Consider the following 24,197-nt stretch of genomic DNA (forward strand, 5'->3'; position numbering starts at 1 on the left):
ATTGGCGTGGCAGACGGATCTGTGACGGTGCGTGGCACGGGGACCAGCGTCGGCATGGCAGACGGATCTGTGACGGTGCGTGGCACGGGGAGGGCGCGGGGACCAGCGTCGGCATGGCAGATGGATCTGCGATGGTGGGGTGGGCATGGGGACCAGCATTGGCATGGCAGATGGATCTGTGACGGTGTGTGGCACGGGGACCAGCGTCGGCATGGCAGATGGATCTGTGATGGTGGGGTGGGCATGGGGACCAGCATTGGCGTGGCAGACGGATCTGTGATGGTGCATGGCACGGGGAGGGTGCGGGCACCAGCGTCGGCATGGCAGACGGATCTGCGATGGTGGGGTGGGCATGGGGACCAGCATTGGCGTGGCAGACGGATCTGTGACGGTGCGTGGCACGGGGACCAGCGTCGGCATGGCAGACGGATCTGTGATGGTGCATGGCACGGGGAGGGTGCGGGCACCAGCGTTGGCATGGCAGACGGATCTGTGATGGTGCGTGGCATGGGAAGGGCGCGGGGACCAGCGTCAGCATGGCAGATGGATCTGTGATGGTGCGTGGCACGGGGAGGGCACGGGGACCAGCGTCGGCATGGCAGACGGATCTGTGTTGGTGTGTGGCACGGGGAGGGCGCGGGGACCAGCGTTGGCATGGCAGACAGATCTACGATGGTGCGTGGCACAGGGAGGGTGCGGGGACCAACATCGGTGTGGCAGACGGATCTGTGATGGTGCATGGCACAGAGAGGGCGTGGGGACCAGCGTCAGTGTGGCAGATGGATCTGCGATGGTGTGTGGCACGGGGAGGGCGTGGGGTCCAGCATCGGTGTGGCAGCGCCTGGCATGGGGAGTGGGCACCACTGGCCATGGCTGGACCTGCAGAACACAGATCCATGGCTTGCTCCCCTGCCTGTGACACACGGTGCACTGGGAGCGCCACCCACTGGCTGGGAGTCATGCGTGTGGCATGGGCACCATGGCCAGCCTGCTTCAGAGGGCATGAACCTGCCGCAAGCCAGAGAGCTGAGACTGGAGGGGAGGGATTCTGCCAGTCCCGGGCTGCAATGTCGCAGAGTCACAAGTGGCTGTGGAAAGCCCCACCTTGATTACCGTGGGTCACTCATTACCTGGCAGCGGGGTGGGACTCATCAGCCCGCGGGAATCCAGGCGATGCTAAATGGTCCGGAGCCAAAAGTAGAGAACTGGGAAGTTATCTGCGGTGGGGGGTGGGGGTAAGAACTGGCCCCAGGGCCAGGGACTGGAGAACTGGGGGACGGGGACAAATAGCTGGAGTTCATTCGGCACTGCTCCTTCTATCCTGCCCCACACGCTCATTGCTCCCACACCCCCTCTGCCTGCTTTGACTCCCCTGTCCCTGTGGGTGCTGCACAGACCCCTCAACAAGACTGAGGTCCCCATCGCACTGGGTGCAGCACAGACTCCCCGCCGCCTATGAGACCGGGGTTCCCATCGCACTGGGCGCTGCACAGACCGCCCCCATCACACCGGGAGCTGCACAAACACTGAGTCAGAGACACTCCCTGCCCCAAAGACTTTCCCTATCTGGACAGGCAGAGTCTCCCATTACACAGCTGGGGAAATCGAAGACCAACAAGCCACAGCAACCAGAGTGCCTCACCGGCCAGCCCTTCACGTTCCGCTCTCAGTCTGGCTTTGCCAGCTGTGTTGCAGTGTCGATTGCCATTGTATGTTGTGTCCCGTCCCTTGCCCCTTTGTGGCAAGGCCCCACAAGCTGTATGTGTGGTGGGGTGGGGGCGGGGATCTCATTTTCTATTAAATGTCTCAGGGATACTGAAGGGCTCTGTTATTTTCTGTTGATCACAAAAGTTCTGTCCCGCCCCTGCCTGCAAGACATTACGCGGCGGCACTTTGGACATGGAAAATCGCATGACTGCAGAGGGTCTCACAAATCCATTCATAGATCACTTCTCGCCAGCCGGGCAGCAGGGAATGCAGTTGAGAAAGGTGCCCCGCGGGGTCTCTGCTGCTTTTGTCCAGCGCCCCCAGCAGGCAGGTTAAAAGGGGCATTTGTCATTTGCCGTGCGGGACGTCTCCAGTAAAAGGATCTTCTGCCACTGTGTGCAGGCCCTGCTGCTCCATCCCCCTGCAGTGGGACTCCTCAAGGAGAATCCCCAATAGCCGTATTGGGCACGTCACACATGGATCAGTGTGATGCCTGCTGGCTGGACAACTACTGCAAAATCTGGGGCAGAGGGCTGCCTAGCCCAGAACTACATTTCCCACAGTGCATTGCAATATCATGCAGCACAATGCTTCCTGGGAGTTGTAACCTTTTATCCCCTTCAGCCTATGGGGTGGTTGTGATCAGTGTCTCAGAACTACATTTCTCATGGTGCCCTGGGCTAAGAGTGGGCAGGATGAGCCCAATGTATGCTGGGAGTTGTAGTCTAATTGCCACCCCCCAGGCATTGTGAGAGGGAACTGACCATTTAGGACAGCGTTTCCCATGGTACATTGCTGCTGAGCCTGAATGGCTGACACAACTGTGTGGAGACAGGGCCTGCTGGGAGTTGACCTCGCAATGCTGCATGGGGATGGAAAGGGAGCTGGGGCTGCATATCCCAGCATGCACTGCATCTCTCCTACCTTGGCAATGCCTTCAGGGAGCTGTAGTCCTCTCTTGTTCTAACTGCCATACAGGACTACAACTCCCATAGTGCATTGCGGAATTGCTGGACACCATTCCCCCTCCTCTCCACCTTGGCAGCTGCAATGCCTGCTGGGAACTGTAGTCCCCCGTATTATTGTCTCGATCGAGTTACATGGCACCTCCCTCCCCAGACTCTATGCCCCATGATGCCCTGCGGCTAGTGGGAGCCGCAGTGCCTGCTGGGAGTCGTAGTCATTTAATTACATCTAGCTCTTTCATGTGACAGGAAGAGAGGAGCTGGGGCCACCTATGCCAGGCTGCACAGTATCTCTCCGAGTGGAGCATGGGAGATGAAGTTTTCTGCCCTTCCTGCAGGCCAGAGAGGACTACAACTCCCATGGTGCATTGAAGAACTGCCCTCACCATGGATTTCCATCCCCATGATGCAACGGGGTCTCTCTCTGAGGCTGGGTAGCACCAATGCCTGCTGGGAGCTATTATTCCTTCCATGCTGCGCTCCTCTCCGCCTGGACTCCATCCCCCACGGTGCCCCACGGCCGGGCCGGGGGGGGGTGGAGAGCGGAACCGCATTACCTGCTGGGGGCTGTAGTCCCGGCCCTGCTGTGGCCAATGGGCGCCGCCGCCGCCCGGACTCCATCCCCCAGGGGTGCGCCGCAGCTGGGCTGGGCGGGGAGCGAAGCCGCAATGCCTGCTGGGGGCTGTAGTCCCGGCCCCGCTGCGGCCGATCGGCGCCGCCCCTGCTCGGACTCCATCCCCCATGGTGCCCCGCGGCCGGGCCGGGCTGTTATTGCGGCGGCCCCGCCCCCCCGGGCCAGGCCCCCCCCAGCGGTTAAAGATGGCGGCGGCGGCGGCGGCTGCGGCGGGCGGCGGTGGCGGCTCCGCCTGGGCTCGGGGCCGCTTCCCCGGGCGGCCGGGCGGGGGCCGCCCTCTGCCCCGGGCCGGGCTGCGCGCGCGGCTGCCCCTGCGCGGCGGGTCCAGCGGGGACGGGCCCGGCCTGGGGGACCCGGCGCTTCGGAGCCTTCTGGGCCTGGGCTGGAGCCTGCGCCGCCTGCGGGGCCTGCTGGGCGGGGGCAGCAGCGAGGAGGAGCCGGTGAGCGGTGGGGGGCAGGAGCTGTAGGGGGAGGGAGGTGGGGGCCAGGAGCTGGAGCGGGAGGGTTGGGGGGCAGGAGCTGTGGGGGGCAGGAGGTGGAGCGGGGGAGGTTGGGGGAATTTGAGCGGAGCAGTTGGGGGGCAGGAGCTGTGTGGGGAGCGACTTGGGGGGAGGATTGGGGGGGAATTTGAGTGGAGGAGCTGGGGATTGGGGGGCTTGAGATAGGAGCTTGTGGGGTTGGGGCTGGGGAGAGCAGCTGGGCTTGGGCAAGGGCTAGAGCTACAGCATGGGGGAGATGAACTAAGTTGGGGGTTGAAGGGCCTTGGGATAGGAACCTGGGGGGAGGGGAGAGCTGGGGGGATCGTGTAGGAAGGGAACTGGGGGTCTGGAAACTCATGGGGGGGCTGTGGGGAGAGGGCTGGAGCTGGGAGTCTGGGAGCATGTGCAGGAGAGGTTGGGGAATGTTATGGGGGAGTGGGAGGTGGAGCTGAGGGGAATGTGGGGGCTTGGGGGAGCAGTTGGGTGGCTGGGAGCCTGGGGGGCTGCTGGGTCAAGGGGTAGGAACTGAGGTCCCAGGGCTGGGGGGCTGGTGAAGTTGGGGAATGGGGTGCTGGGACCCTAGGGCTGAGAGGGGACTGAACAGTTTCTGGGGGAACTGGGAAGTATAGGGAGAAGCTACGGGGGGCATCCCTATGGGGAAAGGATCTGGGGCCCCAGGGCTGGAGGTGTGGGGAAGATTGATGGGTGGGACATCATGGAGGGTCTGTGACTCTGGGGCAGGGGGTATCTTGGGGGTGAGCTGGGTGACCTGTGGGGGTGGGTCCCCGTAGGAGTGTTATGTGTGGCTGCTGGTGGGAGAGGGGAAAGTTAGGGGGGTCAGTGGACTCTATGGAGCTGGGTCGAGGTGGCCCCTGTGTGGGGTTGGGGACAGTGTTGGGGTTCTGCTTGGGGGTAGGTGTCATTGTTTGTGGGGCTAGGGAGTTGTGGGGTGTAGCCCACCAGCATGTAGAGGGGTTTTGATGCTGCATGTTGGGAAGTGACACCTGGCCAGGGGAGCCCATCCTGTAGGAGTTCTGGGTGCCCCCTGCCTGAATAGTTCTGTTGGGCTGGGGTGGGTCAGACGAGGGTCTGTAGGGAGACCTGCCCATATGGTGTGCGTTGGGCAGCAGAAGGCACATGTAGTGGCCATCTCACCCTGGCTGGCTGTAGCCGGCACTGGGCTCGGCTTTTCCATGCTCCCCTCCGGAGTTTGGCTTCAGAGTCTGGGCGGCAATTGGCAATGCCACCCCCAGCAGCTTCCCGACCTGCCCCAGGCATGGCACTGCTCGGAGCCCTCCCTGCACAATCAGTGGTGGAAAGTCGCTGTGAACTAGTTGTCATCTGCCCTGGAGTCATGTTTGGTTCCTTGCCTGCCCCCTCCTCAGTGCATGGGCCCCTCTTTGTGGGTACATACAGATGGTCTCCCCCTTTACCTTCTTCAGGTGGGCCTGCGTGCAGTGAGAGGTGAGGGGTTTCCTCGTCCTGAGGGACCCCAGTGAACTGCCAGCTGGCTCGTGCTGCTGCGGCTAGTGGCCAGCAAGGTGCCCTGTCTCGGGAGTGGGGCGAGTCTCTGGCACCAGCCTTCCTACCCCTTGCTGTCATGCCTCATGCTTCTCCTGCCAGAGGCTAGTATGGTCTGGATGGGCTCTTGCTGTGGGCAGGCCGGCTGGTGCTGGGGAGCTGGGTTTGGCTCTGAGCTGGCCTCCCACATAGCGCAGCATAGAGAACGTTGCTGGTCTTGTGCATGGGGCGGGAGCTGCACTGGAATCAGGAGTCAAACCCCCGGATTAGGGAATAGGCAATGCTGGGGAGGTGGTGTGGCCTAGTGGATGGAGCACTGGCACTTTGGAGACTTAGGGTCCAGCCCCAACTCTGCCACTGGCTTACTCCCCCCTCCATACCTCAGTTTCCCCACCTGTCTAAGGGGGCTGGTGACTCTGCTCTCTTTGGAAATGATTGGAGTTTATGGATGGAGATGTGGGGCTGTCCTAGCACATGGGGGGTCCTGGCCTGAACAGACCCTTCTTTGCTAGATGTTGCACATGCCAATCTCTGCCCCAGAGCTTGAGCCGTCACTCTTGTATGTCTCTGTGTACACTGGGTCGGGGAACTTGCCCTTCCTGTTTGGAGAGGAAAGCGCTGCATTTCGCCTGGTCACGGGACTCCAGGAGCCCGGCCTTGGAGAGAGGTGCCAACATTGCTGGAATGGGCAGCGTTCGGGGCTGGGCCAGCTGCGGTGAGGGCAGCCAGCTGGCAGGGATCCCATGGGGCGGGAGAAGGCCAGCGCTGGATCAGCCTGCCCTGCAGAATGGGTTATTTGTCTCCTGTGGGTATGGGGAGCTGGTTGTTCCCAGCCCATGGGCCTTGGGTTGTCCGGTTGCAGGGGCCTGTGGACAGTGGAGTGCAGCTGTCTTCTGCAGGGGGTGCTGGGAGCTGCAGACTCCAGCAAAGGTGCTTGGGATCAGGCCACTACAGACCTGGGGCCCAATTGGAGCCGGTGCCCCCTAGAGGGGGAAGGTGCCATGACCCATTTCTTGCCCCCCTGAGCCAGCCAGTCCCTGCCCTGGGGCCTACTCACAGCTGGAGCCCCTAGAGGAAAAGCTCTCCTGCTCTGTTCCCTGCTCTCGCTATTCCTTGGCTCATTTTGCTGCAGTTCTGCCAGCGTAAGGTTGCTGGTTTCTGACCTAGCTGGAGATCCTTCAAGGGGCATGTAGAGGTGGCTGCCAGTCTCCTGCTGTGCCAGCAGAGGGGCTGGTTCTGTTTCCTCCCGAGTGGAGTTACCCATGTACCAGTGGGTGGTGTGGTCTCTTGGCACCTGAGCCGAGGAGTTTGTCCTGCCGTAGCTTGGCCTTGCTCTGTTGCCTAGCGAACCGTCAGGTGCACCTGCAGCGCCGTGCCCAGGCTGACCTCAGGCAGGCCCCGGTTCTTCCCCAGCGCACAGGTGAATATCGCCACCGCCTCCTCCAGGTGCGTGAGACGCCCCCAGTGCTGGCCGCTGCTTGAGGTGGCATGTGGAGAGGGGGAGTCTGGTGGTATGAACCTGCATAGCCCTGCATGCTTGCGGCTTGGACCCAGCTCATGCTGGATGCCCTTGAGCTGGCAAAGCAGCCCATTGTGAAGAGCCTGCAACAGAGGGGCAGCACCACCTGACTGGCAGAGAGGAGGGGGCGCTGTTGTGCAGGGTTCATGCCCCAGGGCTGCTTCTAGCTTCCCAACGTACCCAACTGCTGGAGCTAGTTGAGCTGAAGCATGTTGTGCAGGGACGGCTCGTCCAGCACTGAGATCCAGCCAGCTCTGGGGGATGCTGGGAAACAGCCACATGGGGATGACTTATCTGGCGCTGAGATGGGGCACCTGAGGAACAGTCTCTCATTGACCCCGCTGACATGTTGCTGCTTCTGGGGTCGGGTAGCTGGGTACGGCTACAAGATGATGAAGTGCTCATGTATTGTGTGCCTGCCATACTCCACTATGAAGGCCAGGGCTTTGGAGCGGAGCCCGGAGCTGGAGCGCGGAGCAGCTCCGAAGCAGTGGGGCTGCAGGATTTTGCCTGGAGCTGGAGCAGTGCCGGAATACAGCTCCAAAGCCCTGGTGAAGGCAGCTGCATCTAGTGCTGGGCAAGCCTCCCTGGGTGGCATTGTATGCGGCTTTCCCCAGCTGCCCTGCCCTAGAGGCAGCTGCATCTCGGAGCTGGGGGAGTGCAATCCGTTAAGGCCCTTGCTATCCTTTGGGGCCTCTATCAAAGCTGCGAGGGAATGGGCAACATATGTTGGGGCAGGGTATCCCCTCGTGGTGGATTGCACGCTGGCTGGGGCAGTGCTGACTCTTGGGCATCTGAGGGTCCCCGATTGTGCCTGATGCAAGGGTCCTATGGGCCGTGTCTCAGTGTGCAATATGGAAGCCGGGCGACCTGGTACAGGAGGAAGCCAGCAAGTTGGAGTTACTTAGGGGTTAGTGCTGGTTAGATCACTGCAGCTGCTGGGTGGGCTCCACTGCCTGCCCCATCTGGGGCTGCTGAACGCATGACGGCTGTGGGGCTGGGTTCAGCAGAGGGCTGCTGGAGGAGGGATTGGTCCCAGTGGCTTGTCCAGGCCTCACCTTGGGTACAGTCCCGCTGGCAATGGGGGAGGAGCCCGCCCCACCTAGTGGCTCAAGGGGAGTCTGTGTCCCTGTGATGGGGAGCCCCCCGCCCCATAGCTATAGCATGGAGCCCACTGGGATTATCTCATCCCCCCATTGCTGGCATGGCAGTGCCGCAGTGGCTCATCCTGATCCTTCACTGTCCCACGGTGGGGCTGTGCCAGCCTACCTGCCTGGGCACTTGCTTCCAGCTGTGTGGCACGTCAGTAGGTGGGGCCTGTGGAGGGGGTGTAGGTGGGACAGCTGCTGGGTGGGTGGAGCCTAAGGGGTGTGGGCATGGCCACCTCTAGTTGCTCTGAATAGGTGTATTGGATGGGGCCTAGGGGGTATGGCTGGGGCCAGGTGGGTGAGGTCATCCTAGGGGCAAATGGGAGAGTGGGACCTGGGGCTATGGGTAGGCCCAGCTTGGTGCTGCTTGGAATGTAGCTATGTAGCAAGGGGTGGCTGGAGCCATCCCCAGGTATGGGCAGGGCTCATATTGGGGCTGGAGCTTTGTATCCTCCATCTAACCACAGCCCCTTTCTGTTCCCTCCCTGCAGGAAGAGTTCCAGGGCTTCCCTCCCGATGAGCCTGTCTCCCAGAGTTCCTTGCGCACCGTCCTGCGCTCCCAGAGAGGTGAGGGCACTGGCTGGCCCGACCCACACGGACACCCCCTCAATCCGGCACCAGGGAGGTGTCAGCACTGGCATCCCACGTCCCCAGCCCCTCATCACGTCTCCTGCGCTGTGCTTCTCCTTGGGGTTCCCCAGCCCCCTTCGGCCGAGCACCGCTGCACAGGGGCCTGGCCGTCTCTGATTGCAATGGGGCTGCTGTCTGGAGGCTACCTCTGTCCCACAGGGGTCAGCCTGCAGGACCTGTAGGATTTTCTGAGGCTGCTGACGGTGAAGGGGCTGTGTCGTGAGTGTACAATGGGTGGGGCTCTGGTCCTGTTACGACTCAAATCTGAACACTCAAGACAATCCACTTCCCTCTGTCCTGGGTGTGGTGGGCCCAAGGGCACCAACCTGCAGGACCAGGCACGGTGTGAAATCAAAGGGCACACCCGCGGGGATGCACTCATCTCGCCGGGGCAGACCGGGGCACGATTCAAGCTGAACCATCACCTGCTGCTCTGACACTGAGTTAATTGTCCCCCCCCAGGACTCTGCACTGACTTTACAGCAGCTCTCCCAGCTGGGCCTCCCCATTCAATGTCCCTTCGCATCGCAGCACAAGGCCTGGCATGAAGACTGATCTTGGGGGGAGGGAATCTTATTTAAAAGGAAAGGAGTACTTGTGGCACCTTAGACTAACAAATTTATTGGAGCATAAGCTTTTGTGAGCTATAGCTCAGTTCATCGGAAGTGAGCTATAGCTCATGAAAGCTTATGCTCAAATAAATTTTAGTCTCTATGGTGCCACAAGTCCTCCTTTTCATTTTGCAGATACAGACTAACACGGCTGCTACTCTGAAACTTAACTAAAATAGCTACCCCTACCTCCCGCCATAGGGTGGGCCCAGTTACACCAGCCATAGCTCATGCCCGCAGACAACAGGGAATTGCTGTTTCATCCCCGCCGCATAACGGCGGTCCCGCTGGGGTCTAGGTGCCAGCTTCTCCTGGCAGAGTTAACTTGGGTGTGGATAAACTGAGACTGCTTCCCACTGCGAACATGCTTCTCTTCTGCTTGAAACTGCTTGGCCATGCCAGCTTCCTGCAGTACCCAGGGTGCCCGGTCAGGGTGAGGGCCCCTCCTGGGGACGCAGGATTCCCTTTGTCCAGTGCCCACAGACCCCCTGCCAGCCTTGGCTTCCTTGCTGTCTGTTCCCAGCACGTTTCCAGCATGGAAGGGGAGGGAGAGGTGTGCAGTGCGGGGTGGCTGGGAGGAGGGATGCCAGACAAGCTAGGGCTCTGCCGCTGACTCCTGGCATCATCCTGAGCAGCTCACTGCTTCTCCCTGGGCCCCAGTTTCCCCATCTGTGGAATGGGGGTAATACGCCTCTGGCTGTTCAGACAGTGAGCTCTTTAGGCAGGTCCTGTCTCTCACTGTATCTGTGCAGTGCCTGGCACAATGGAGCTCTGATGTAAGCTGGGGCAGGGTCTGTCTGGGCAGCGGCTGGCACTCACACTAATGGATATGGGGTGTCTGTGCAGTGCCTGGCACAATGAGGGGATCTCATCTCAGTTAGGGTGCCCTGGTACGAATGGTGGGGGGGAGGGGGTCCTGTCTCTATCCTGCAAGGCACACAGTGCCACCCCTAGTGTTAAGCCAGGCCTTGGTTGGGTTGATGACTGCTGTCCCCCGAGTGTTAAGCCAGGCCTTGTGGTGATGGCTGCTTTTCCCCCAAGCACTGGGGGGCTGGGATAGAGTTGTCACATGTTAACCACCCTTACTAGCTGGCTGGCCGGGTGTGTGGTGGTGCACGGGTGGGGTCCCGAGTCCCACCCCCGCGGTTCACCCCCTCCCCTTTCTCGTTGCAGGCATGTCGCCCCAAGCCAGCAGTAGGAAGAAGAGGGGCGTTTCCCTGCTTGCTGCCCCCTCCAAGGTGCTGGCCAAGCCGAGGAAGGGCGAGGCCCAGCGGGAGCGCATGGTCAAGGCCCTGGCTGAGCTGCTCCAGAGATCTAGGCCCCCACTGGCCAGGCCAAGCTTGCCTCCGGGTGCTAGCCCTGTCCAAACCACCAGGACGCCTCCCGAGCAGGACCCAGGGCCCTCTGAGGTCAAGCCCCATTCTCCATCCCCCAGCAGCCCCCCAAGGGGGCAGAGTCAAGACCCCATGGTGCCCCACCGGCCTCGGGGCCGCCCCCGCGGCTCATTCAAGAAGAAGCCGGGAGCTCCTCGGCGGGGTGCCAAGGCTCCTGTTGCTGCCCCTGCGCCTCCTAGGAAGAGCCAGCAGCCGGCCCCGGCTTCCAGGCCGAGCTCTGGGGGGAAGGGCCCTGGGCGTGGGCGGAAGAAATTGCCCCTGCTGCTCAAGTTCGTCTCCAAAGCCAAGCGGCTGAAGTCGGGGCGGGTGGCGCTGGCCCGTGCCAGGCTAAAGCCCCCCATGGGCAGGAAGCAGGGCAGCAAGAGGACGAAGAGCAGCCCACCAAAGAGAAGGGATGTTTCGCCAGGGGGCTCCCCCACTTCCCCTGCCCCCCCAAAGGAGCAGCGGCCCCATGAGGCACCAGCCGAGCCGGCCTCTCCGACCCAAGCTCGGTGGAAGCGGCGGAGGCGGCTGCAGCCGCCGGCCCAGGGCGAGGGTGCTGGGGAGGAGAGGCCGGTGTCCCCCCCATGCCCGGCCCAGGCAGAGGAGGAATCAGCTGCCCCGGCCTCCATCGCCCAGTCCACGCGGGCACAGTGTCTGAAGCGGGGTCGGGGTCGGCCGCCCCTCACCCCCAGCCAGCGGGCCGAGCGGGTGGCGGCTGCCCAGCGGGAGGGGGCTGGCGCGGCGGGCGAGGAGCCCCCCGGGCACAAGGCCACATTCCTGAAGAATATCCGCCAGTTCATCATGCCTGTGGTGAGCGCCCGCTCCTGCCGCCTCATCCGCCCTCCCCGGCGCTTCATGGATGAGCCCCCCCGGCGAGCGCCCCGGGCCAAGGTCCCTGAAGCAGGGGAGCTGCTCCGCAGGGAGCCCCCGGTCCCAGAGCAGGCCCCTGGCCAGGAGGTGGTGCCTGGCCAGCCCCCCCGCTCACCTGACGAGTACCCCTCCCCGCTCTCGTCATCCCCTCCTTCCCCTGGCCTCTCGCCCCCAGCTTCCCCCCTCCCCACCCTCCCTGGCAAGCGACGCTCTATCCTGCGGGAGCCCACCTTCCGCTGGACCTCCCTCAGCACCTCGCCGCCTCTGCCCCCCGAGGCGGGCAAGTCCCTCTTCCGGCTGCCCCCTGAGGAGCCCCACATCTTTCCGCCTGGCCCCCTCCTGGCCCCCTCCCCACCAGCCAGGCGGCTCCCGCTGCTCCGGGCCCCTCAGTTCACCCCCAGTGAAGCCCACCTGAAGATCTACGAATCGCTGACTGTGTCGGCTGAGGAGTCGGAGCCCATGTGCCTCAGCGAGGCCGGGAAGGACCCCCCACTGTCCCCCGTGCCTCGGCCGGAGCCCCCCTCCCCCCACTATGAGCCCGTGGTGACCCGCAGTGGCAAGCGGCTGCTGGGCCGAACGAATCACCTAACCCTGCCCCTCTTTGGGGAGCCCCCCCAGCACCTGCCTGCCCCCCCAGACACAGAGCTGATCAAGATGGAGGATGTGGACGCGCCAGGCGTGGTGCGCAAGGTAGCCATCCGCCGCGTGGCCTCGCTGGCCAGCCATGAGTCCGAGGAGGAGGAGGAGGGCTCTGGGTGTGAGGCCGAGGAGCAGGGAGCTGTGGCACCCACCCGGGAGGAGGCAGCGCCGGCTGCACAGCCAGCCCAGTTGTCGGGCATGGACAAAGTCTACAGCCTGCTGACTCGTGCCAAGGTGCAGCTCTTCAAGATCGACCAGCAGCAACTGCTCAGATTGGCCCCGGTGAGAGACCAAGCCTCCGTGCGGGGGGGGGGAAGAGAAGCGGGCACTGGGTCTCCGGGTGCCTTGGGCGGGGAGGAGAGTGGGGGACGCTGCACATGCTGACCTGTCAGCCTGCCTTAATGACTGTGCTTCCCATGGGGCCAGGGGATGGGGCTGGGAGCCAGGACTCCTGGGTTCTCTCCCCAGCTCTGGGAGGGGAGTCGGGTCGAGCAGTTAGAGCAGGGGGCTCTGGGAGCTGGGACTCCTGGTTTCTTCTTCGAGTGCTTGCTCATGCCCATTCCAATATGGGTGTGCGTGTGTTGCATGCACGGTCACTGTAAGTAAGGCTTTTTCCCCCTGATCGCAAGTGGTGTCTGTTGGGTTGACTCTGGTGCCCCCTGGAGTGGCGCCTCCATGGCGCAATTGGTGGGCACCTGTTGACTCCTCAGTTGTTTTGTTTCCATCTGGAACGATCTTTTCTTGCTCAGCAATAGATCTCCTCATGGTGGTCTTCCTGTAAATAGATGGTAGATAAGCGTAAATAGTTCGCTAGCATAAGTATAGAGCTAGTTAGTTTTCTAGTAAGCACCGGCCCTGGCCCCAGGGCATGCCTTGGTCCCAGGACTTAGTTTAAACAGTGTGCCGGGCACATACCAGTTAGTGACCCTCACGAGCAATGTTTTGAAGTGCCCAGGAGAGGGTCTCATCTTGGGTAAGTGCCAGATCTGTAGGAACTTCAAGAACCCAAATACAGAGAATCAACTGAAGTTCCTACTTACGGAAATGGCACTCTGTCCCGCTTCAGAGCGGTGACCAGACCCAGTACTGAGCACTCCCTCTACCAGGTGCGCGCTGGCGTCTGTCGGGTCCCCAGCACGCATCTCTGGCACCCAAGAAATCTGCACTGGTGACACAGCACTGTTTCCCCCATCACTGGGGCCAAAAAGAAGTCTGATCGGGGCGTTGGGGGATGACTGAGCTGTGGTGAACCACTCTCAACCGGGTGCATCTCAACCAGCCCATTGACTCCAGCCCCAGGGATGGGAGACCTGTCAAGTCCGGTATTGACGGTATCCATGTGGGGAGCTCCTCAAGAAGAGGACATGAACCTGGCAGCACCAGAGGCTTATGGGGCAGTGCAAAACCTCTACCCCTCCCGGCACCATTGTCTCCAAACTGCGGTCTACGAGGGACAAGTCAGGCACTGCGGGGCCCAGCAAGACAGTCATTAAGAGGGCAAGCACCAGTCCTGGACAAGCCCACGAAGATGGCTGTAACCGGGTTTAAAAGAGAACTCGATAACCTCCATGAATTTAAGTCCATTAATAGCTATTAGCCAAGATGGGTAAGGAATGGTGTCCCTAGTCTCTGTCTGTCAGAGGATGGAGATGGATGGCAGGAGAAAGATCACTAGATCATTACCTGTTAGGTGCCCCAGAGGGAGTGAACCTGGCATTGGCCACTGTTGGTAGACAGGATGCTGGGCTGGACGGACCTTTGGTCTGACACAGTATGGCCGTTCTTATGTTCTTATGGCGAGGCACTGCCCTCCATCCCACTCGTTGTTGGGAGACTCAGCACCCAGGCCAGGCTTGCTTCAGCGACGCCTTGTCTCGTCTCCAGCTCCGCTCGCAATCCCGACGCCGCTAGCAGTTGTGGCGCCGCCCCCAGCAAGACAGTCGTTTGGCCCCATGAGGCACAGCGCCATCCTGTCACCTAGGAGCCGGTCCTTGCGCTCCGAATCTCAGGCAGAGTCACGTGCCTTGCAAGGGACCGGACCTTAGGCAGATCAGACCCCCCACGGATATGGCCCTGGGACTTTTCCCACCAGGGTGGGGTTCCGTCCAATGGCAGATGCTGGACCCCTTGGCCGCACAGGTCCAGGGCTCCCATGGGGGACACTCCTTTTTGGCACCCTCAGAGACAAGCGCACTTCCTCCATCCCTGTTGGAAAGAGGATTGGTTCCTGGGGCAGAGATCAGGGGTTCTCAAGCCACACCGGCAGGAGACTGCCAGGGCTGGAGGAGAACCAGGTGCCGGCAATGGTCCAGACCACTTTGTCACCCTCCCCGATGAGACAGTGGTGGGTATGGCTGCAGCCCCGACGCAGGATGGCTACAAAGCCCACCAGGAGCTCCTGTGTCGGATGGCTCAGAACCTTAACCTCCAGATAGAGGAGATCGCAGAGTCAGGCCAGCGTTGGTGGACATTGACTGCTTCAGGGCCAGCAAGAATTGCCCTGCCCCTGAACAAGGCCATTCTGCAGCCTGTGAGGGCCTTGTTGCAGACCCTAGCCTTTCTCCAGCCTAAGGCCAAGTGTGTGAAGAGGAAGTATTTCCTGCCCCTAAGGGTTACAAATACCTTTATGCTGGGCTCCTTGGTTGTCACTGCAGCCAACAAGAAGGAGACGCGAGGCAGCAGGGTGCCAGAGAGGCAAAGAAGCTGGACCTCCTGGGGAGGAAAATCTATTCCACAGCCGCCTCCAGCTTAGGGTCGCGAAACACCAGGGTCCGTTTAGCTGTCACAATTTTAATTCCTGGTCAGTGGTCCAGAAAATTCAGAGAGCTCTTGCCCTCTGACTCTAGGGCTACGTCTACACTACCCAGCTTTTAGCAAAGTGACTGTGTTGCTACAGCCTTGCAGCCAAAAGTCGGGTCATGTAGCTGCTGTTTGTCAGCTCTCCTGCCGACAAAATCTTCCACCCCAACGAGTGGGTTTTTTGAACACCTGTGAAAGACCAAAGTTTTGTCGTTCAATTGCCAGTGTAGACATAGCCTAGGGCAGAATTTGCTGCCGTGACTGAAGAGGGCAGCGCCATAGCCAAGGCGTCCCTCCAGGCGGCCCTAAGCACCGTGGACTCAGCAGCCCGGACAATGGCTACTGGAGTTGTCATGAGAAGTTCATGGGGGAGGCCTGATGACTGAAGCCAGGAAGTCCAGCAGACTGTTCAGGACCGCCTATTCGAAGGGCAGTCTTATTTTCAGAACAAACTGACGCCCAGCTGCACAGTCTGAAAGATTCAAGGGTGACCTTGACATTGTTGGACTGTCCCATCCTGGATAAGCCGCAGCCCATGGGCCATATTTACTAGTCCCACGAGAGGCAGGACTTCAGGTGACAGAGTAATAGGGGTTTCAGGAAGAGACCAGCCTCACTCCTCTGCAGCCTCAACGTCTGCACATATGAAACAACTGTCGGGGAACAGACGATGCTTTTGAGGGGGCACCTGAGGACAGGGCTCCAGCCCAGTACCTGGATCTTGGCCTTATATTTGTGGACCGTTTGTCCCACATTTACAGAGCTTGGGCCAACATCACGTCCAACTGGTGGTTGCTCTGCGCGGCAAAAGTAGGAGAAGCCTTGCCGTTTGTCTCTTCCCCACACCACCTGCCCATTCCTCTTCAGGGATCCTCCTCACAAAAATCTCCTGGCCCAGGAAGTGCAGTTGCTCCTAAGGGCGGGGGCAGTGGAGGAGGTTCCCGGGGAACTAAGTGGCAAGGGGTTTTACTCCTGCTCCTTCCTGATTCCAAAGTCCAGTGGGGATCTCGGGTTTATCCGAGACCTCAAACTTTAACAAGTTCTTAAAGAAGTTAAAGTTCTGCATGGTTTTGCTGGATCCAGGGGGCTGGTATGCCGCCCTTGACCTATAGCTCTCTTCCGGGGACACAGATACCTTCGGTGTGTGGTAAACGAACCACTGTCAGTTCACTGTTCTGCCCTCCGGCCTCTCAGCTGCCCCGGGACTGTTCACAGAATGCATGGCAGAGGGGGCAGCTTCTTCGGGAGGAGAGAGGCACATGTCTATCCTGACCTGGACAACGGTTGGTTAGAGGTCAGTCCAAGGTGCTAGTGGAACAACCCATGGAAATCGTTCTATCCGCTTTCAAGAGCTTGGGACTCCTGATCAATGAGCAGAAGTCAACTTTCACTCCCGTCCAGAGGGTAGAACTCATAGAAGCAATCCTCGACATGACTCAAGCAAGGGCCTGCCTACCGGAGAGCCGCTTTCATGGCCATCTCAGCCCTCATTACCAGGCCAGACAGTATACCCCACCGCTGCAGCCAGGAGCTGCCTAAAGCTCCTGGGGCACATGGCCTCCTGCACGCTGTACCATGTAAGTGCACGTCTCAGACTCCACCCTCTGCAGCTGTGGCTGGAGGCGGTGTACATTTACCAGGTGTCACTCACTAGACCGAGTGGTCGCTCTTCCCCAGACGACGCTCAACGCCCTTCAGTGGTGGCTGGGTGAGGACAGTGTGTGTGCTGGTGTTCCTTTTGCAAGGCCCACACCAGCTGTAGAGCTGGTGTGAGATGCCCCAGATATGGGGTGGGGAGCCCACCCGGAGCCTCTCCGGACACAGGAGGTTTGCCTGCATATCAGTGTCAGGGAGCGAAGGGCAGTGCGCCTTGCCTGCCAAGCCTTCTGTTGCAAGCTCTGGGGCAGATGTGTCAGTCCTCATGGACACCATAGCAATGTTCTACATAAACAAGCAAGGGGGAACCCGATCCTCTCCCCTGTGTCTAAGGCATTGAAACTCTGGGACTACTGCTTAGCCCACTCCATTCACCTGGAGGCTGCTTAGCTTCTGGGCTTGCAGACCACCTGAGCAGGTCCTTCACCAGTCATCACTAGTGGTCTCTCTGGCTGGACGTCCTGGAGGCTATTTTCCAGAAGTGAGGGTTTCCCTAGGTGGACCTGTCTGCAACCAGAAGCAAAAGGAAATACCCCAGTTCTGCTCGTACCAGGGACACAGCCTGGTGTCTCTCTCAGATGCCTTCTATCTGTCATGGGGAGGCCGGTTCCTTCTACTCCTTTCCTCCCACACCCTCATCTGCAAAGTGCTCCTCAGGGTCAAAAGGGACAAACCCCACATGATTCTCCTAGCACCAGCATGGCTGCGCCAGCATTGGTTCAGAATCTTGCTGGACCTCTCAATAGATGCCCCAGTTGGTCTCCCAGTGTGGCCAGATCTGATCTCCCAGGGCCGTGGCCGCATGCAGTCCCTGCATCTGACCGCTTGGCACCTTCATGGCTGAGACAGTCTGTGTGTGATCACATGTCCTTCCTTCTGAAAGTGGTCTCCCATTTCCACAATAGTCAGGACATCTTCCAATCTTCTGTCTTGAACCTCATGCTAATAGACACGAACAGAGGCTGCACTCTCTGGACGGTAGACGTGCTCTGGCCTTTTACATAGAAAGGACCAAACCCTTTCGAAAGTCCACCCAGTTATTCGTTGCTGTTGCAGAAAGGATGAAAGGCAGCACGGTCTTGTGGAGGACCTCCTTCTGTGTAATGTTCTGCATCTGCACATGCTATGGCCTGGCAAAGATGGCTCCCCCATGCTTAACAGCGCACTTCACACGGTCACAGGCCTCACCAGCAGCGTTCGTGGCTCATGCTCTGTTTGTAGATATCTGCAAGGTGGTGACCTGGTCCTCTAGCCGCACATTCATGGGCACTTATCCCTTACCCAGTAGGCAAGGAACAATGCAGTCTTTGGGGCAGTGCTCCTTCATTCAGTCTCACAGGAACTCTGACACCCCCCCCCCCCCCCATTGATGGATTGTGTGGGAGTCCCCTACATTGGGCTGGCCATGTGCAAGCGCTCCAAGAAGAAGAGACGGTTACTAACCTTTCCGTAACCCCTGTTCTTCAGGATGCGTTGCTCACGTCCATCCCACAACCTGCCCACCTGCCCCTCTGTTGGAGTTGCTGGCAAGAAGGAACTGAGGAGGTGGCTGGTGCCTATCTACCGTGCCATGGAGGTGCTGCTCCAGGGGGCACCAGAGCCAAGCCCACGGAAACCGCTAGGGGAAAGTCTTCCAGCAACGGTGCAAATGACGCGCGCACACCCATAATGGCATGGGCATGAGGAAGCACTCGAACAACAGATAAGGGAAGGTTAGTAACTGTCTTTTTCTCCCCAGCTCTGGGAGGGGGAGTGGAGATGCGTGGTTAGAGAAGGGCAGGGCTGGGAGCCAGGACTCCCGGGTTCTGTCCCCAGCTCTGGAAGGGGAGTGGCATCTATTAGAGCATGAGGGTGGACCTGGGAGCCAGGACTCCTGGGTTCTATCCATGGCTCTAGGAATCCTGGCTCCTAGCCCCCTCTTTAACTCACTAGACCCCACTCCTTTCCCAGAGCCAGGGAGAGAACCCTGCAGTGCTGGGTACCTGATGCCTTAACCAAGCCCACCAATGTCCCAGAGCCAGAGAGGGAAAGGGGTCTGTCCCCGTAGCTCTGGTTGTGCTGTCACAGCTGTGTCTGTCTGTGTCCCGCCTGCAGCCATCACCCAGCGTCAAATCAGAGGAGAATGCAGAGGCTGCACCGGGGGAGGCTGTGCCGGACCTGGCCAGCGCGGACAGGAACGAGATCAAGAAATTGGTATGCTGGGCTGGGAGCTGGATCGTTGCCACTGTGTGTGGGGTGGGGGGCTTTGTGCAGAGGTGATGGGGGACAAGGAGGAACACAGTGGTGGGGGGAGGATATATCTTCTCCAGCCCTGCTCCGCACACCCCCTCCCAGTGGTTGGGGAGCGAGGCAGCCTCTTGGCCTCGTGGCACTTCTTGCAGGACAGCATCTCTGCCTCTGGTACCCAACCTGCTGTGATATCTCCACAGGGCCAGGAGTCCCCAGTGCAGGGCCCCCGGATCAAGCATGTGTGCCGGCATGCGGCAGTGGCGCTGGGCCAATCGCGTGCCATGGTACCCGAGGACATGCCCCGCCTGAGTGCCCTGCCCCTGCGCGAGCGGGAGGAGATCGCTGCCTCGCCGGCCGCTGAGGGTGAGTATGGAGATGGTGCCCACTCAGGGCGGTGCCTCCATGCAGGGCTGTCCCTGTGGGTGACTCTTCCATCACCATCGGTGCTGGCTTTGGGGTGACGCCAGGGAGTGCTGGGCTGCATTTAGGGGTGGGGTGGGGTGGGGGGGACTGCACTATAGAGTGGCACAGCAGGGTGCCGTGTGGCAGGGGCCGTGTGGGAGGGTTTGGAGGGGGCTGCTGTGCTGCAGGGATGGCAGTGGGGTGGGGGGCTGCGCTATGAGGTGGCTTGGCAGGGGGTGATGTGCTGCAGGGGCAGGGTGAGAGGGCTTGTGGGGCGGTGGGGGGGGGACTGTGCTACGGGGTGCTGTCCTGCAGGCGGCCCCATGCCTCACATGGTGGGCCCAGAGGCACCCCATGGTAACCCCGCTGCCATCTCCCCCACAGAGACCTCCTCCGCCTCAGAGAGCGAGGGCGGGCGAGCACGACGGGGGAAGGTGGAGCCAGTGGCGGTGAAGGCCCCGCCCCCTGTGCGCCGCCCCGTCCCCCACCACCATCACTCAGGCAAGAAGAACCGCATGACACGCTGTGGCAAGTGCAAGGGCTGCCTGAAGCTGCAGGACTGCGGGGCCTGCGTCAATTGCCTGGACAAGCCCAAGTTCGGGGGACCCAACACCAAGAAACAGTGCTGTGTGTGAGTGTCCCCGGGGCAGGGGGCCGGGCGCCCGACTGCCAGGCTGGCTCTGGGCAGGGAGTGAGGCATGGTGGTTAGAGTGGGGAGTTGGGGGCCAGGACTCCTATGCTTTCCCCCTGACTGTGCCCCTGTGTGGCTTAAGGCAAGTCATGTCACTTTGCCGGAGCTCCCTGTATTATTTCCCCAGACCCCTCCAGCTCCCCCTAAAGCACTGTGTGAATGCACTCACCCTCCTGCTAGCTCCCCTTCGCATCACATGTGATGGACACAACACACACATACCCGTGCGTGTTGCTGCCCCCTTCTGCGATCCCGCACCTGTGGCCCCCTCACTCTGACCGGCTCTCTGCCCTGGCAGGTACCGCAAGTGCGATAAAATCGAGGCACGCAAGATGGAGCGGCTCTCCAAGAAAGGTAAAGCCAGTGCTGCTGCAGCCTGGCAGGGGCCTGGGCTGGGAGCCAGGACTCCTGGGTTCTCTCCCTGGCTCTGCCAGTGTCTTGCTGAGTAACCTTTAGATGTCCTGGAGCTTCCTGTGTACTGCAGACCCCCGCACACGCTGGGTTTGTACACTGAGCGCTGCAGGCAGTGGGGGTGGGCGGGCGGGTGGTGGAGTGCTTTCTCTTCCTGCCCACTCTCATCTGGGGCCCATACCCCATCCTACTACAGCAAAACCGCCATGGCAGAGCCTGGAGGGCACCCTCAGCTGGGTCCTGCTCACCCAGTCCCCTGAGGCTCTGAGCTGCATGTTCCAGGGACCTTCAGAGCTCCCCATCCTGTCCCCTGTAGCCCAGCATCGCCCTGGGAAATTGGGCCAGCCCTGCCCGTGCTCCCTGCAGCACAGCAGCCCCTAGTGCGGCACTGGGGCCATCAGTGGCTTAGGGGAGAGCTCCCCCTACTGAGTGACCCCCCCCCCCCATTGCCTTCGCCACAGTGTCCCTCCCCTGGCCCATAGCAACCCTTTTTGAAAATATCTGGGGTGTTCCTGTCTGACTGCTGGAGCCAGGGGCATTGGGGGAGCAGCCTGTATGCCCTCTTCTGGCTGCGGGCCACGGTGTGAATCTAGAAGCTGTCCTTGCAGAACTCCTGGGTTCGGTGGATGTTAGTGCAAGGTGGGGTTGGAATGGAGTCACAGCTCTCACTTGCTGCCTCCTTGCTAGTTCGCCAGTGTCCTCTTCATGTGTTTCGCAGAGAGGACCCAGTCCCCCTCAGGAGGGACACCCCCCTGCTCTGCGTACGTCTAACCTCCCTGGCTAGCTCCATTCCCCGATCCTGTCCGGGAAACACTCAGAGGTTGTAAGTAGCAAGGGCTGCAGTGGCATCTCATTAGAGTTCAGAGTTAACACAACAACAATTGTGGGGTAGTAGTTGAGGATCAGGGTTAACACAACCCGAGGTTGCCAGTCTAGTAGTGTTGTTCATTTATAATGGAGTTGTTAGGTTTCAGAGTGAACACAGCAAGGTTGACACATATTGTTATTAAGGTTCAGAGTTAACGTAGTGTAGAAGTTGATGCACCTTCCCTAAGGTTGTGAGAGAGCTTGCTGGCAAGGATGGCACATGAGTGGCCAGTAAGGGTTAGGGTTAACCTGTCCACATGTCCCACACAATCCTTGTGGGGGAAAGGCCCCGGGCGCCCTGGCCAAGGGATGAGTCCCTCTGGCACTGCTGGGCCCAGCAGGGCTGCGTGTCTTCACCATGGCGTAGCTGCTGAGCTGGGAAATGGCCGGGAAACTGCCCAGGGTGAAACTCGCCAGTGGGTGTTTGCTCTGATGCCAGGGATTGCTGAGCTTGGGGAAGCAGCGCAGCCTAGCGGATACAGCCCTGGGCTGGGACGCAGAAGGCCTCTGCTCTGTTCCCAGCTCTGCCTGCTGGGTGAGCGAGTAAGTTGTCATCGCCCTGTGCCTCAGTTTCCCCACTGTGTGGGGTGCTTTTGAGATCTATGGATGGGGGCACTGGAGGAGAGCTGGATGTTTTCCTCAGTGCTGCTGGGACCCCCCCCTTTGCCTGCTTAGATTGGAGGGGCCTGCTGCATCTTTGAGACCTGGCCTGCCAGGGGAGGAGGCAGGCCCCAAGCTCGGGCAGGGTCTGTGGTCGCTGCACCAGCTCCTCCTGCTGTGGGTAGGCCAGCCTCCTCACCTGCTCTGTGGCTGAGGAGGGAAACTGGCCTAGCCCCACCACCCTGTCCTTTGTCCTCCGCTCCCTGCCCCCAGCTCACCCAGAGCCGGCCCTGCTCTGCAGCCAGCATGGTGGGACAGGTAGAGCTGGGGGGCAGGAGGAGGCTGCGGCGGGGGCCTAAGCTGGGGGGCAGACAGGCTGCTCTGTGCTGCTGCCACTGGGAAGGCTCAAGGCCTGTGTGTGGGGGAAAGGTCCCAGTCCCTTGGGGAGGGGGAGTGGAATGGGGGGGGCGCTGCATGTATGTGGGGGAGGGGTGTGTGTGTGTGGGGTCGTGAGCCATATGTGGGTGGGGTGGAGTCTGTGGTGCTGGGTGTGTGGGGGGCAGGAGGGGAGCCCTGGGGTGTGTGTCAATGGGATGGGGGAGGGGAGGAAGCTATTCACGGAACCAGACTTGCCCCAGCACTAGGCTGGGAGCCCTGCAGGACTCCTGCATTCTATCCTGCCCCTTCTCTCCCTCCTCCCCCCTGTGGGGCCCCTGCCCCCTCCGTGCTCTGTCTGCAGATCACAGGCCCCTGGGGCAGGGCCCATCCCTACAGCATCTGGGTCTGTTTGGGGTGGGGGGTGTGCAGAGCACAGTGGGGTGGGGTGTGATCTCTGGCCCCAGCCCAGCATGCCGTGTTCACTTGGGTGCCTGGTCCCATGTGGGGGGTGGATCTGGAGCATGGGGGGCAGGCATGAGCTGGTGGGTTGTGTTGACTGGAGGTGGGTGCTGCGAGAAGCCATAGTGGGACAGTTCTGGAGGCCACTGCGTATGTGGCGCTTAGTGGGGCGGATGGGTCTGCGACCTACTGAGAGGAGCCGGGCTGGGGGGCAGCTGCTGCATTGCTGTGTATCAGTGTCTCTTGGCAGGTTGCCTGGTGGTGGGGCTGTAGGACCCGTCTGTGTCTCTGAGCTGCTCCCATAGCACCTGGGGCTGTCTGTGTGTTTTGGTTGCCCCCTGTGGTTTGTGTGGTTGTGGGGATGGTGGGGGCTGTCTCTTGGCTACCCTGCGATGGGGCTGGCGCCTGCAGGTCACACAGTGATGGGGCCAGCAGTGCCATGGGCCCCGTGTTTCAGTGACTCTCGGCCGCCCACAGGTCGCACGGTGGTGAAGCCGGTGGTGGCGCGGGACTCGGAGGACTCACAGGAGGAGTTCCCAGCACCCTGGGAGCTGATGCTGGGGGCGACAGAGACAGCAGAGCAGGAGGCCCTGCTGCAGCGCAAGTCGGCCCGGCGCTGCGTCAAGCAGAGACCCTCCTACGACATCTTCGAGTCCACGGATGACTCGGATGCTGAGCCCCGGCCCGGCTCCACCACGCCCCGTAGGAAGCCCTCCCGCGACTCGGGTGAGCCGCTCTGCTGGGACCTCCGTCCCCCCTGCGCCTGAGCTGGCTCCCACCCGCCCCCCACTGCGTGGCGGCCAGCTCCCCTCTCCCCGTGACAGGTTGCTGGCTTCCCTGGGCTGTCTCCCCCACCTGTGTATTGGGTACCTGGGGTGCAGAGGGGTCAGGGCCTGGGATGTTGCCGTGCCAGCAGGTGGGCTGGGGCTGCTGGCCCTCTAACAGTCTCTCTGCCCCTCCAGACCTGCTCCCCATGGAGGCAGAGGAGCAGAGCCGGCCGCGGAGGACGCCGCTGCAGCCTGTCGTGCAGCTCAAGGCGAGAAGGAGGCTGGAGAAGGTGAGGTGGCCCCAGGCATGGAGTGAGCAGTGTATGGGGTGTGATGCACCTATGCGCCAGCACTGGAAGGACCCAGGCCCAGAGCAGAGGGAGAGGAGCCTGCATGGGGCCCAGGGATTCCAGTGCGAACACCATCATGGGTGGGCAGGCAGGGGTCTGCCAGGATGGGGAACCCCACCTTGTTCCATCCAGGCCTCCACATGACTGGCACAGCTCTCACTGGCTGGTTCCAGGACCCGTGTCCTGTTTTCTGCCCTCTGAGCCAGCCATTCTCCTGCTTTGTGGCTGGATCAGAGCCCGCACCCTCCAGAGTGGAAAGGCCATGTGTCCCTTCCCTACCCCCATGAGCCAGCCAGTCCCCTGCCCTGGAGCCAGATGGGAGCTGATGCCCCTTAGAGGGTGGAGGTCCCCTGCCTTCCCTTCCACTGACCTCCTTCTCCCCCCAGGACACACTCTCCTCTGGCTCGTTCCCTTCCTTCCCCAATGGCTGGAACGGGAAGCAGAAATCCACTGACGGGGTCCACCGTCTGCGTGTTGACTTCAAGGTGA

At 60.9% G+C, this 24,197-nt stretch overlaps 1 protein-coding gene across 1 annotated transcript in view; it reads left to right on the forward strand.

Moving 5' to 3' along the window:
- The first annotated feature begins 3,491 nt into the window (after nucleotides 1-3,491).
- Nucleotides 3,492-24,197, forward strand: part of KMT2B (lysine methyltransferase 2B) — a 34,717-nt gene continuing 14,011 nt past the window's right edge. The window contains exons 1-10 of the mRNA XM_077841644.1: nucleotides 3,492-3,746; nucleotides 8,465-8,540; nucleotides 10,388-12,381; nucleotides 18,649-18,747; nucleotides 18,984-19,146; nucleotides 19,570-19,816; nucleotides 20,175-20,230; nucleotides 23,069-23,317; nucleotides 23,554-23,648; nucleotides 24,095-24,193. Coding sequence (XP_077697770.1) covers nucleotides 3,492-3,746; nucleotides 8,465-8,540; nucleotides 10,388-12,381; nucleotides 18,649-18,747; nucleotides 18,984-19,146; nucleotides 19,570-19,816; nucleotides 20,175-20,230; nucleotides 23,069-23,317; nucleotides 23,554-23,648; nucleotides 24,095-24,193 — 3,333 coding nt within the window. The remainder of the gene's footprint in view (nucleotides 3,747-8,464; nucleotides 8,541-10,387; nucleotides 12,382-18,648; nucleotides 18,748-18,983; nucleotides 19,147-19,569; nucleotides 19,817-20,174; nucleotides 20,231-23,068; nucleotides 23,318-23,553; nucleotides 23,649-24,094; nucleotides 24,194-24,197) is intronic.

Source organism: Eretmochelys imbricata, chromosome 24 (genome assembly GCF_965152235.1).
Source record: "Eretmochelys imbricata isolate rEreImb1 chromosome 24, rEreImb1.hap1, whole genome shotgun sequence".
NCBI lineage: Eukaryota > Metazoa > Chordata > Testudines > Cheloniidae > Eretmochelys > Eretmochelys imbricata.